General features: G+C 49.3%; 1 protein-coding gene across 2 annotated transcripts in view; it reads right to left on the reverse strand.

Moving 5' to 3' along the window:
- Nucleotides 1-14,963, reverse strand: part of ADGRB1 (adhesion G protein-coupled receptor B1) — a 273,806-nt gene that overhangs the window by 27,482 nt on the left and 231,361 nt on the right. For both annotated transcript variants that reach the window (XM_077351362.1, XM_077351361.1), the window contains exons 23-24: nucleotides 5,724-5,790; nucleotides 3,081-3,166 (exon numbers count right to left, since the gene is read on the reverse strand). In XM_077351362.1, coding sequence (XP_077207477.1) covers nucleotides 3,081-3,166; nucleotides 5,724-5,790 — 153 coding nt within the window. The remainder of the gene's footprint in view (nucleotides 1-3,080; nucleotides 3,167-5,723; nucleotides 5,791-14,963) is intronic.

Consider the following 14,963-nt stretch of genomic DNA (forward strand, 5'->3'; position numbering starts at 1 on the left):
ACAAGAAGAGTGAGAAAGAGAGAGAAGAAGAAGCAACATCCAACATGTTATTTTAATTTTTTTGGCCCCACTGTGTTTTCATTTTCAAAGCACGCTTTGACCCAATCGATAACCAGCCAGAGGTGGGTTGGGGGTAAACACTTGCCCATGTTTGAGTTCAAGAGAGCAACTCCCAATAAAGCCCTTCTGACTCAGGCTTAATTCGCTCTGCAGAATATACATGAAGATGAAGAATAAGAGTGAGCAGAGTTTCCCCACTCTCTTTGGTCCTTGTTCTAGGAGATGGCTGTGCTCTAACTCAGCCACTTTCAAGCTTCTGACCATGGAGGAGCCTCTGAGATAATTTTTCAGGCTTTAAGGACCCCAGGAAGTGGTGTCAGCTGACCGTGTTTCCTGGCCACACCCCTTGGAAGTGACGCAACCCCAGAAGTGACATCACCACCCACATTAACATACAGGCTCAAGGAGGGCAGAGGGGGGAGATAGGAGGCAGTTTAAGGTGAGAGTTTGCACGCTCCGCTCCCTCCCAGGTGCAGAAAACATGAGAGAACTTACTCATGAAAGGGGGGGGGCAATGAAAATGGCCAGTTCTCTTGCTTGTAGCTGAGTTTGTTAAGACAGGACCCCTGGTTGGGAATCCCTTTTCTAACTACTACTCTGCCTGCCTAACAGAACGTGGAGAAATTCCAATATTAATTTCAGAACTGATTCAGTCCATCAAGCACAGACTGGCAGTGGGTTTCCAGACTCTCAGATGGAGAATCATAGAACAACAGCGTTGGAATGGACCTCCTGGGTCATCTAGTCCAACCCCCTGCACCATGCAGGACACTCACAGCCCTCTCGCTCATCCCCTGTCACCTGCCACCCCATTGAACCTTTACAGAATCAGCCTCTCTGTTATATGGCTCTCCAGCCTCTGTTCAAAAATCTCCAAAGATGGAGAACCCACCAGCTCCCGAGGAAGCCTGTTCCACTGAGGAACCGCTCTGACTGTCAGGAGATCTTTGGATTTCCTTTCTTTTCCATTTCCTTTAGCTTTTAAGCTCCTTTGATCCAGTGAACTTGAGCAAAAGACTGCAGTAGGAGGTAATTTAGTTCCAATAGGGGCAACCCATAATTCACGAGAAAAATGGTAATAAGGGAATTCCAATAGCACGTGAGTCAAGTAGTCGAAACTTTTCATACCACACTGGCAGAGCCAGGGAAAAGGCCGCATTCAGAGATGCACACATTAAAGTTCCAATGAGAAATTGTTAAGTATTTGATACAGGCTGGGAGGGCTGGAGATGGAAGGATGCCAAAAAAACTGGGTAGAGCATAATCTTTCAGCCGAAGACATCTTGGTCCTTGACACAATTCGTGATAATTAGTGAGGATTAATTTCCCCCAATTCTCCATATTCCGCACATTGCTAAGCAAGCTACTTTATTGTCTATTTCTTGTATCAGGAGGGAATAGAATTGATCTTGATTAAGATGATAGATTAAGCTAATAAGAGGTCTTTCAAAACACCTAAATCCTTTTATCTGTACACTGAGGCAATCTACCTAGCAAGCTATCAAGCAGTGGTTGGACAGATCCTTATCCAGGATGTGTTATGTTGAGCAGGAGGGTGGACTAGATGGCCTGTGTGACCCCTTCCCACTTTAGGATCCTATGAGTCCTTCCTTCCTATGAGTCCTAGGATCGATCCTTCCTTCCTTCCTTCCTTCCTTCCTTCCTTCCTTCCTTCCTTCCTTCCTTCCTTCCTTCCTTCCTTCCTTCCTTCCTTCCTTCCTTCCTTCCTTCCTTCCTTCCTTCCTTCCTTCCTTCCTTCCTTCCTTCCTTCCTTCCTTCCTTCCTTCCTTCCTTCCTTCTCCCACGCAGGGGCTCTTCCACCGTCAAAAGGTTGAAAAAGGCTGCCAGTTTGAGTAGACAATACTGACCTTGATGGATTTAGTATAAATTATCTTCCCATGTGATCTCCGTAAAAGGAAGTTAGTTTTGTATAGCCAGTTATTAGGACCCTTTTATTCGTTTTTTCCCCCCAGTTATGGGTTGGATCCCACGAGCGGTGAATGGAATGAGCTTGCAGATGGGGGGGGGGGGGTCTCTCCATCATTTCTTTCCCTCTTGCAACCAACTGCATCTCTTCCCCAAAGGGCTGGGGGATCTTTTGGATCAGAGTGAGACGTACCGGAGGAAGGTGCCAACTGAAGGGAAACGAGCAGAGAGTCTCCCTCCCCTCTTCTGTGAGTAATTGCTCCATGTATGGGAGAGGTCACCTAAGAGACGAAGGACTGATTTCTGACCATCCCACCAGAATGCTGTAGCCCCCAAGGGGAAGCTTGGTGGTCCTCAACCATGCAATCCTTTTGCTGCTAACATTGGAGCCCACCACCGCATCTTCTGTGTTTAGGGTAGCTGCCTCTTTATGGCCACCAACATCCCACGTATGTGGGTGGGTGGAGATCTCCTAGGATCACAACTGAACCCCAGGCTTCAGTTCCCCTGGAGAAGTAAAGGGTGGTCTTTTTGGCCTTTCCTCCCACTGAGGTCTGTCCAAGCTCTACCTTCTCCAAGCTCCATCTGCAGAACTCCATGGATTTCTCAACCCTGACTTGGCCACCCTAAAACATACATGAAAAACTCTGCTATGAATCCTCTTCCTTTGGCCCTGGGCTCAGCATGTTTGGGGTCAGTGCGACTGTAGGACACATGACTTAGAGCAGGGGTAGTCAACCTGTGGTCCTCCAGATGTCCATGGACTCCAATTCCCATGAGCCCCTGCCAGCAAACGCTGGCAGGGGCTCATGGGAATTGGAGTCCATGGACATCTGGAGGACCACAGGTTGACTACCCCTGCCTTAGCGGATTCTAAATCTGCAGTGAATCTGAGAATCACACCACAGTCAAGGTCTCTCTGCTGCAGCAGAATCAAAGCCCACCCAGAGAGATTCTATTGCCCTTATTGGTTATCCGTTTTCCGCATCTCCCCCACCTCATCGCCCCGCCCCAGCTGGGTTATCGATTGTGACTTTTCAAATGACCACGTTCAACGCTTGGCTTAGAGGAATTAGGATTGAGAGGAGGCATACCCTGCCCGTTCCTTCAGTTTCTTATCTGTTATTCCATCTTTGGATACAAGTTTGTTAAACACCAGAATACCAATAACCATGTTCACCTGTTGGGAGAGAAACAAGGACAGACAGGGGTGGGTGGAAAGGTCAGCGTGGTCAGATTCAGAAACACAAGCACGCTCGAGACGACCCTTTGAAGCTGCCCATCCGCCACGCCCTCCCCACGCCCTCCCCCCCCCCCATGCCTGCCTGGCAAATGCTAAAGAGAGGCAAGGAACAAACTGCAGAGGGTCATCAGAACTCATTCCAAGGTCAGGAGGAACCGGAATGGCAACCACCTCCGATTCTCAGCCTGGGTATAATGCGCATGATGGACGTTCGGTGTCTGGGAAGGCAGACGTTGGAGCCAAACCAATAATTCAGGGGAGTCCCGTGGAATACCAATAAGAGGGAGGCAACCAGCGCGTGGCCGTGAGGAATGAGATGTCCGCTTGGTCAAGGGTACAGCTTTTCAGCATCTTTAATGTGAGTCTCTGCAGCAACTGCTTTTTGGCTACTCGAAGGTATCGGCACCCTAGTTAGTTCTCTGATGGTGGGCCTGGCTTGCTTGGGCGGCTTCAGGCCTGGCTCTGTTTTCCGCGTCTTGGAGAGACACGGCCTGCCAATCAACATGACAGACAGGGCAACCGTTGACCTGGGACTACAGCTGAGAAAGCCTATTCTCACGTCTTGGTCATTTCAGTGCTGAACAGGACCACAGAAGAGAGGTGGAGCTGCCCCCTTCCTATAATGTCTAAGGAAAGCCAACATTTCATGTGATCACCTTGCGATGCAGCAAGCCCAACCTCTGAAGTCAACAGCCAGTCATATAAAAGGGCGGATATGCAGCAATTCAGTGACGTTGGAGGCTGTGTTACATTTTGATTGCTGTCTTTAAATATTTGAAAGGGGGTCATTTAGAGGAGGGCAGGGAAAGGCTCCTGTGGGCAGCAGAGCACAGGACCTGCAGTAATGGGTTTATGTGGAGAATGATATCAGGTAGATATCAGGGGGGGAAATTCAATCAGTAGTTCAGCAGTGGAATGGACTGCCTAAGGAGGTGGGGAGCTCCCCCTCACTGGCCGTCTTCAAGCAGCGGCTGGACAAATCCTTCTCCTGGATGCTTGAGGCTGATCCTGCACTGAGCAGGGGGTGGGACTGGATGGCCTGCATGGCCCCTTCCCACTCCAGGATTCTAGGAGTCTAGCTCAGCAGTGGAAGGGGCTGCCTGAGGAGGTGGGGAGCTCCCCCTCACTGGCCGTCTTCAAGCAGCGGCTGGACAAATCCTTCTCCTGGATGCTTGAGGCTGATCCTGCACTGAGCAGGGGGTGGGACTGGATGGCCTGCATGGCCCCCTCCCACTCCAGGATTCTAGGAGTCTAGCTCAGCAGTAGAAGGGGCTGCCTGAGGAGGTGGGGAGCTCCCCCTCACTGGTGGTCTTCAAGCAGTGGCTGGACAGATCCTTCTCCTGGATGCTGGAGGCTGATCCTGCACCGAGCAGGGGGTGGACTAGATGGCCTGCATGGCCCCTTCCCTCTCTAGGATTCTAGGAGTCTAGTTCAGCAGTGGAAGGGGCTGCCTGAGGAGGTGGGGAGCTCCCCCTCACTGGCGGTCTTCAAGCAGCAGCTGGACAGATCCTTCTCCTGAATGCTTGAGTATGATCCTGCACTGAGTAGGGGGTGGGACTAGATGGCCTGCATAGCCCCTTCCCACTCTAGGATTCTGTGATTTACTGAGAAATTACAAGGATGGTGAAAGTCATCTTCTTAAAAGAAGAACTCCCTTCATTCAACAAGATTGTTTCAGCGGGAGCCATACCGGTCTGTGGTAGAAGAATGAGGTTCAAATCCACTAGAGGCCAACCAGATTTTTGGGGTAGGAGCAGTTGAGAGTCAAAATGCCCTCATGGGTCACTCAAATCTAGTTCTTGTTTTCCAAAAGGACATTTGCCTAAAACAGTTCAGCATAGTATTTCCCCCTCCTTTCAGGTGACGCTAAGCCAGTGTGAGTCTGGTCAGGGACTGGTCTCTGGGGACAGCCCTCCGCCAGGTGTGGTTTAAGGATGTGAGGGGACCTAGCAGAGAATACTTGTGGTGACAGCTGGCAGACTAGGGGTGGAAGGGCCCCCAAATAGTGGACAGAGGTGTCAATCTGCCCTTAAGGAGGGACAAGGGGGGAAGGAGGAGAGAGACTATGGCCCTGATCCATGGGGAGAAAGGCACCAAGCGGGGCCCATGAAAATGCAGGGCCCAAAGCATGTGCTACATGGATAAACCAGCCCTCCTACCCGCCCCAGATGGTACTTTCCCTGATTTCCACAGTGGGGAAATGTAGAGACAGGGACGTGATGAATACAAGCATCAACATTAATGATTTACTCATCTCTTTAGCATATTGCCAGGCCTCTGTGTTACAGCAACAAGGACAGAAATTATTTGAAACAGCAACATTCTGGGACAGCGGCACTCTTAAATTACCCCTAAGGAGAAAGGACCTTAAGCCTGAGCATCTTTGCTTCCCCTCCAGGCTACGATTCTTCTAGGAAAAGAAATGGAGGTACAGAGAAGGCACACGCAGAAAAAGAAAATACAAGAAAGGAAGTGCAGAAACGGGGTCAAATACCAAAACGACAGCAGCTGCCGGTCCCACGAAGGCATAGAGGAGACCACCTTCCAAAGACAGCCAGCAGCTAGGAAAGATAGAAGGAGAAAAGAGGCGTTAGATCCACACCACCCCGAAGGCACCGTATGGCCGTCCAACCGGCAGACCTCAAAACGGGGCGGGGGAATCTAAGCCAGGGGGAATCTAAGCCAGGGAGAATCCTTCCCATGGAGGAGACTTGTCATGGGACAGAGGGTAGCACTGATAAAGCAAAAGATGTAAACGTACAAAGAGAATCCAACTCCATGGTGTCATGTTGCTCTGGTGTCTTTGCAGCTCATACGTTAATTTCTCGGCCTCTAGTTGGGGAATGGAGAGCTCCCAGAGAGACTTTGTGGAATGGCCTCCCCGAGAAGGTCAGGGGAGAGCTGGCAGGCTAGAGTCCACGAACACCTTCAAGACTCAAGACAGGGTGAGAGTCCAGGAACACCCTCAAGACCCAACATTTGTGGCAGGGGAGGGGCAAGAGGGGTGGCCATGTTGGTCTCCCTGGAGCAGCAGAAAAGAGCACGAGTCCAGGAGCATCTGGGGACGGCAGGCCCTAGGGGGGACCTGGGGACCCCCTGGAATTATAGCTCATCTCCAGACTAAAGAGATCAGTTTCCATGGACAACAATGGCTGCTTTGGAGGGTGGACTCCATTGCATTATAATCCAGTGGATTATGTCCCTCCCTGCCCCAAATCCTGCCCGTTACCAGCTCCACCCCCAACGTCTCCAGGTATTCCCCGACCCAGAGCCGGCAACCTTATGAGCATCTTAAGGACTAACCAGATTTGTGGCAGTGGATGAGAATTCATGAGTCTTCTTCAGATACAGGACTGAAAGTGTATTCAGTGATCTATCTTCAATGAGATGTGACTCACAAAAGCTCCTTCCCTACCCAAATGTTGTTAGCCTTGAAGTAGCTCTAGGACTCTGGCTCTTTTCTATTGGAGATTTGGGAAGGGCAGGATATAGGAAGGGGAAGGACCTTGGCAAGGGACAATACAGAATACAGTTTCCCTCCCAAAGCAGACCTGATCTCATCACCTGGAGAGCTGCTGGGGTCCCAGGAGACCTCCAGGCACTACCTGCAGGTTGGCAACTCTGTTCCACAGCCACAGAAACGACTGGCCAGAGCAAAAGGGATGGAACTTGGATCTGTCGGGGCAAACTTAGATTTGGGGATCCTGTTTTCGGAGGTGAATTCTCATTGAAGCAAGCCACTGTTTTGCATTCTCTCTCACGCACATCCCGCTCTCAGGCTGAGGAACAGGTGCAGAGGAGGAGGGAGGGAGGAAGGGAAAGGCCTCAAAAGCCATGGGGGTGCTGCAGATGTATCTCAAAGAAGTCAAATACATACATCAAATCACTCCAAGTTCCTGAAGAACCCTCAAAGAAATAGGAGCTTGAGTCCCTGTATAGTAATCCGACAGTAAGCGGGGTAAGGAGTCCTTGAGTATTCTAGGGAGAAGTGGATTTCCCCAGCCCTGGTAATGTGCTTTCACAAATTCTTTCTATGCTGTCGATGCTCATAAACGTGCAGGGATTCAGAGAGTATTTCCAGAACTGGAGGAAGTGTGGGTGAATTTAGCCTCTGTGTTATTATTTTTCATCCTTCCCCAGTCAATGTAGCCATGTGCGCACTGATTAAAATAATATTACAGGCACGAATTTCCTTTGCCTCGGGCACTGCTATGTCAGGAGCATTTTTGGGCAGGGTTTCAGCCACGCGCATGCGAGCACGCACATCGGAGGCACGGAAAAGACGCAAACGAGCAATAGGAAGCGAGAGGAACTTTCATCTGTCTTCCTCGATCAGTGTGTTCAACCCGTGGGGGAATCTTTTGTTGCGTTCAGCAGACATTATGCCTGTTTATCGGCCCTCCTCTTGGGCTTTGGCCCTCCTTGGCATCTCCACTTAAAAATTCCGGACAGCAGGCAACAAGAGAGACCCTGAACAGCCAGTGCTGGTCTGAACAAATCATACAGACTTGGTGGACCAATGGACTGATTCCGTGAAAGGCAGCTGCATTTTGGGCAGGGCTGTAGCTCAGTGGGGGAACCTCTGCTTAGCATGTAGTGGCAGCCTCTGATCTAGAGAAGTGGGTTTGATTCCCCACTCTTCCGCCAGCTGGTTGACCTTGGCGCAGCCTCAGTTCTCTCAGAGCTCTCTCAGCCTTACCTCCCACACAGTGTCGGTTGTGGGGAGAGGAAGGGAAAGGCGATTGTAAGCAGCTTTGAGACTCCTCCAGGTAGCTCTTCTTCCGCCAGCTCTTCATCCTCCTAAGCAGCCGTTTCCCCCGGGAAGATGAGTTATATTTCTAGGAGACCTCCATCCCCCTCCTGGAGGCTGGCAACCACATGGGTAAACTGGGACAGCTGGAGCCTGAGCTTGGCCACCCAGTCAAGCCCCTCCCCCCAAAACTGCAATACAGCGAATGGGAAGAAAGTCTGGCTTCCAGGAGACAAATAGCCAAAGCAGAGGACACTGGGAGCCAGCTTCGTGTAGTGGCCAGCAGTGCGGACTTCTAATCTGATGAGCCAGGTTCGATTCTGCATTCCCACAAATGCAGCCAGCCGGGTGACCTTGGGCTCGCCCCGGCACTGATAAAACTGTTATGATCGAGCAGGAATATCAGGGCTCTCTCAGCCTCACCCACCCCACAGGGTGTCTGTTGTGGGGAGAGGAAAGGGAAGGCAAATGTAAGCTGCTCTGAGACTCCTTTGGGTAGAGAAAAGCGGCATATAAGAACCAACTCTTCTTCTTCTTCAGTAATCTCAGGGCTCTCTCAGCGTCACCCACCCCACAGGGTGTCTGTTGTGGGAAGGGGAAAGGGAAGGCGATTGTAAGCTGTTTTGAGCTCCTTCGGGTAGAGAAAAGCGGCATATAAGAGCCAACTCTTCTTCTTCTTCTATGGAAGCATAAACTACCTGAATTCCGGGTGGTAAGTTGACACACAAGGAGTCATCGATCTTCAGTACAATATCTGTTTCCAATGCGTCTGGAACACCTACAAGCTTTGAATAGCTGTTTGTGAAGCTGTTCTCTTAAGCCACCATACTGGCTGTTAAAAAAATTTAGACTAAAACAATTACATGTCAAACTAATACAGATCAGTTTGTAGAATCTCTTGACAAAGTTCTGCGTAGCAAAATGCATTGGGAACTATTAAACAGACACGGTATTGAAGATTACTACACTGAATTACGACTTATGACGCTGAATTCATCTAGTTCATGCCCCCATAAAGGCATCCCAGAGTCCTCTGTTGTGTCTATTGTTCTGGTGTTTCTCTGGGTCCCGCCCTTCTATCCTCATGTTTCCGTGAGACAAAACACATACTTGGCTGTCCGTGACATCCTGAAAGCCCCATTAAAGGAGTCCAGGGGCCTTTGGCCTCTTGTCTTTACCAGGGCTGGAAAACCAGAGCTCCCTGCTGTGACTTGCGCTCCGAAACCGAACCTTTGTCACGGAGTGGCCTGATGTTTTTCGGTCCCCCCTGGCCATGATGTGACCGAATTCTCGCACTTTGTGAACAGCCGAGAACTGACCTCTCTCCTCCATGATGACACCCGCAAGCCTGTCTTTGCCAGTGCTGCACTGGCTGTGACAGATTTGCAGCTCTGCAGCAGGAGTGGGGTTGTTTTTTGGGGGAGGCGGGGAGTTCCTGGAGAACTGTCACCTACTGACACCCCCTTGAAGATTGTCCTTGTGGAGAAGACCTCCTGGGCCTGGCATAGTCTGCTTCGAGTATCATTTCTCAAGCCACTAATACCGATGGTCTTGGAGAGCTTTCCTGTCTCCAGGGACAGAAGAGAGCTGGGCCATTTCTGCATTTTCTAGCCGAGATGTAGATTACTCCCAAGGCAAGGCGACAGGCAAGCTTTCAGGTGGGGCTTGGAGATCTGCATTGAGCAGGGGGTTGGGCTAGATGGCCTGTCTGGCCCCTTCCAACTCTATGATTCTATCTCCCCAAATTAGGGCTGCCCTCCAGACAACAGAGTTCGGTTCCCCTGGAGAAAAGGGCTGCTTTGGAAAGTGATCTCTGTGGATTGGCAGTTCAGTGTAGTAATTAACATGTGGAATTAATTCCTTACCACGGGAAGGGATGGTGGCTACAAGCATGGACAGCTTCAAGAAGGGACTGGATAAATATATTGAGATGTCATAGAATCATAGAATCATACAGTTGGAAGGGGCCAGACAGGCCATCTAGTCCAACCCCCTGCTCAATTCAGGATCACCCCTAAGCATCCTAAAGCATCCAAGAAAAGTGTGTATCAGCCATGTCTATCGGTGGCTGATAGCCACAAGGAAGAGAGGGAAGCCTTTGTCCAGATCAGTGATGCTCTGTCTTCTTGTTGCTTGGGGGGCCACAGTGGGAGGGCTTCTGGAGTTCTGGCCCTGCTGGTGGACCTCCTGATGGCCCCTGAATTTTGGCCACTGTGTGACACAGAGTGTTGGATTGGATGGGCCACTGGCCTGATCCAACATGGATTCTCTTAGGTTCTTATCTCTATGGCAGTGCTTGGAGGGGTCGCAGTAGGAGGGCTTTCTGCACTTCTGACCCCACTGGTGGATGTTCTGTTGGCACCTGGGTTTGGCCCAACAGAATGTTGCCCTGCATTGGACTGATTCCGAAATTAATTCAAAAGAAATTCCGCTAAACATCAGGAAGAAGCTCCTGACAGAGTGGTTTCTCAGTGGAACAGGCTTCCTCGGGAGGTGGGGGGATTCTCCATCTTTGGACGTTTTTAAGCAGAGGCTGGAGAGCCATCTTGACGGAGAGGCTGATTCTGGGAAGGCTTAAGGGGGTGGCAGGTGACAGTGGATGAGCGAGAGGGATGTGAGTGTCCTGCCTAGTGCAGGGGGTTGGACTAGATGACCCAGGAGGTCCCTTCCAACTCTAGGATTCTACAATCCAACATGGTTTCTCTTATGCTCTTAAACTAAGCATTACAAGGTCTGATTTGGATGGGAGAAACCTGCCCTTTTGCCAACCTATTTTACTGACTTCATGTATACTCTGCTTTTCCCTCCACGGGGGAACCAGGCCAACTTATATTGTTGTTATCTCCTTCACTTTATTCTTATAGTGGCCCTACTAGGGACATGGGGCCAACCATTCATGACTGCCACGAGATCACCCGGTAAAGTTTCCAGGGCTGAGTAGGGATCTGGACCGGGATCTCCTGGATCCTATTCCAACCACCTAACCATTCTACCATACTGGCTTGTCGTTTTAGGATTATTCTTTCATCCAGATGGTAGAGATGAGGTGGGACTCTGAAACCCCATTCCAATTTCTGCAGGGAACGTCACACATAGAGTTTTTCACACAGGCTAAATAATGCAGTTTCTGTCCAGAAGAGTTTGCCACTCCACCCAAATCTGGTTGCAAAGTGCACTGAGAGTGGATTATTGAGTGTGTAGGAGGGAGCCCTAAGTTCTGCCTGTCCAAATGCCTCCCTCAGAGCAGCCAACCGTCCTCTACTCTGTCTCTCAAATTTGCTAAAGACTGGTCCTCTGTTAGAGAGTTCATAAATGAGTAAGTTTTCCGAGAGGCGGCATTTCCCCATAATGATTTATGCATATAAGATTTCTGGAGGTGAGCAGTGCTGGAAGTGCTGACTCTGGTCTAAGCCAGCAAGAGGAGAAGATTCCTCACCACCGACTCAGGACGATAGATAGGAACCCTGACCTCTCACCTTCCTGATCTCTCTGATACGGTCCCTTGAAGTCGAGAAGGCGTCTCTTAAAGACCACTTCCTGTTTCCTTTTCAGAACTTTCTCTCTCCATCCTGCCTGCCTGCAGGTAGACTAGATTAAAGACCATCTTACCGTTCCTGGAGATCTCTCAGAAACAATTATAGATTATTTTAGGGACAACTTCTTCTTCCCTACTTCCTCTTCTTCCTGCCTGCAAGATGCCTCCTGCATCCCTCCCCATCCAATTGGCTAGATTAGAAACTTAGCTTAGCTCTTCTTAGCTTTCCTGTCTTCAATGTTCTCTAATAAATAGTTGTTATAGTAGTTTACTAGCACAGCCAGAGCCTGCACTTTCTTTAATTGTTGTTTTTGGTTTACATGTATTCGGGAGCCAGAGATGCCATGCTGCACACGCTAACTTAATTAAGCACTCTGCTAACGTTTCTGGATATTGAAGACCCACCAGTCAATACCCATCAAGTGGAAGGTGGGCAGGTGTATATATATTTCCCTACATGTTCCAGAATGTTGCAGCCAATTGCCTTTGTTTCCCTCCCTTGCAGGATAATTTCCATTTGCCCTTTTGTCTGTTCCTCTATGACCACTGGGGATCTGCCATGTGGACATATGGAATCTCTAAATCTTAATGGACCTAAATATCGCTGCTGAGTTATTCAGTCTAGAGTTCTCATTCATTTCGTCTTTAAGAGCATCTGCTCCTCTCCACAGCTATGCCAGTAGGATGCCCCTGGGATTCTCTGTGAGCCAACGTTCCCAAGCAACAATCGGAGGTACGGAATTCAGTGGCAGAGCATATGGAGAACATGTAAAACTCCCCGTGTTCATGTTCCTAGAGTAGATCATGGATTCAGATTAAACGGAAGGGGACTCTAGTTCAAAACAAAGGCCTCTCTGTTTACCACTCTTGGCAGAGCACAAATGTGCAAAGGTGCCGAGCACAAGCTGCTTAAAAGAATGAAATTGTTTTATTGAGAAGACAGGAAAACTTTGTAAGAGAGGAGAGAGAGAGAAAGCCCTAACTGCCAAACTGACGTTTTGGAAGGAAAACAGAAGGAAGTGTACTCAAAGGAGCAGGAAGTCTTCAATTGAGCCAATCAGCACACAGGAAGAGATTATTAGAAAAATAACAGGGAGTTCCTGATATAACTATGCTAACCCCACATCTTCTCTGATGCCCTCTGTAGGATTTTCTTCTTGGGCTGTTAAATCATGCACACTACAGACCCTGTGGATGCCAACCACCACTACTACACCTGAAAAACCCGTGGACTCATTGGCACTAGATCTCAATGGGAAATAACTTTTAGTTGCAGCCCATGCCCACTGTTGATGCTTCCTAATCATGGTGGATTTGTCAATTCGACTTAAGAGAATTGAGTTGTGGTGTGCCTTCGGTTAAAGCGCCTTCCTAGGATCGAAGGGACCCTGGTTCAAATCTCTCCTCTGGCATGGGGACTCACTCTGATTGACTTTGAGCCAGTGACATACTCACAGCCTGGCCTACCTTGCAGGTTTGCTGTGAGAATAAAATAGAGAAGAGGAGGACAATGTAAGATGCTTGGGGTCCCCCCATTGGGGAGAAAGGCAGAGTATAAAAGAAGTACAAAGAATAATGTAGCACTTGGTTTTCCAAATGGGCAACCCTGCAATCCCCATAACTCTAAAAGAATAGCAGTAATGACTGGGAAATAATACATATGAAATAGGGAAAAACAGCACATTTCCCATTTAAAAATGTGTCATCATAATTAAAAGGCTCACCAGTAAACATTCCAATTGCTCACAGTGAATGTTGTCTCTCTGTCCATCCCAAGACTGCACAAGGTCTGGAAACTTCAGAAGAGCCAGCTGACTCAGAGGAAAGAGCCACTAAGGCAATCCAAATGCAAAGACTGAAGCACTCTACCAATGAGGGGCAATCGGTTTAAATGACACTCTGCCAATTAGGGCTGATAGGTTCAAATTGCATGCAGACAACTGACTGCTTACCTGACTGGCCCTCCCTGGGAGTGTGCCACCAATAGGGAGAGAGCACTCTGCAAATGAGGGCCAAGCAGTTCAAATTGCACTCTGCCAATTAGGGCCAATCAGTTCAAATTGGAAGCAGGCAACTCACTCTCTGCCTAAGTGGCCCTCCCTGGTGGTGTGATGCTAATAGGGAGAGAACACCCTACCAATGGGGGCCAATCAGTTCAAATTGCACTCTGCTAATGAAGGCTAATAAGTTAAAATTGCATGGAGACAACTGACTCCCTCCCTGATTCCATGGAGACAACTGCATGGAGACAACTGACTCCCTACCTATGGGGGTGTGCACTCTGCCAATGAGGGCCAATCATGGGGCTCATATGTCTTCTTTTTTCTCTTCCTGCTGCTTGCCAGGTAGAAGAGGTGATGGCCTCTCTGAAAGACTCTGCTGCTGATACGTTGCCCCATCCTCAGCCTCTTCCCATCCTGCATCTCCCCCAGGGAAGGAAGAGAAGCCAGCTGATTCCTTTGCCTCTTGGGCTGGTCTCAGGTTTTAGTTCTCCGCTGGAAGGAAGCTGGCTGGAGGTCTCCTAGCAATACAGCTCAGTTCACCTGGACACTTTGCAGGATGGACTGAACAACACTACACCCAGGTGAGGTCCTTCCCTCCCCCAAACCACACCCTTTCCAGGCAACATATCCAAGTACAACCAAGCCAGAGCTGGCAATCCTTGTTTCATAGAATCACAGAGTTGGAGGGGATACCCTGGGTCATCTAGTCCAACCCACTGCACTATGCAGGAGATCACAACTACCTGCCCACTCACAGTGACCTCAATTACATGCCCAAGTGATCCCCCCTGCAAACATCTGCAGAATCCAGCCTGGCCTGGAGTGAATTCACCTACCATCCCACAGGGGTGATCAGCAATTCCCTGGGTATGCAAGGAAGGACCACAAGAGACAAACACCAGCACATCCCTTCCTGCCCACCCACTCACCATCTGCCTGAGTTCATAAAGACTGCATTTCTGTGAGATGACTCTCTAGCCCATGTTTTAAAACTTCCAAAGAAGGGGAACCCACCACCACTTGAGGAAGCCTGTTCCACTGAAGAACCACTCTGTCAGGAACTTCTTCCAGATGTTTAGCTGAAAAGTCTTTTGAATTAATTGTAACCCATTGGTTCTGGTCCAACCCTCTGGGGCACCGGAAAACAACTCTTCTCCATCCTCTATGTGACAGTCCTTCAAGTACTTGAAGATGGCTGTCATATCACCTCTTAGTCGCCTTCTCTCCAGGCTCAACAGACCAAGGTCCCCCAACCTTTCTTCATACGTCTTGGTCTCCAAACCCCTCACCATCTTCACAGCCCTCCCTTGTAGTTCCAGTTTCTCTACATCTTTCTTCGGTTGAGGATGGGTACCATATCAACTTGTAGTTGTCATCCTGCCAGGCTAAACAGACCAAATTCTCTTTAGCCTGGAGAGAAGACAATTAAGAGATGATGCAATGCTT

Source organism: Paroedura picta, chromosome 9 (genome assembly GCF_049243985.1).
Source record: "Paroedura picta isolate Pp20150507F chromosome 9, Ppicta_v3.0, whole genome shotgun sequence".
Lineage (NCBI taxonomy): Eukaryota > Metazoa > Chordata > Lepidosauria > Squamata > Gekkonidae > Paroedura > Paroedura picta.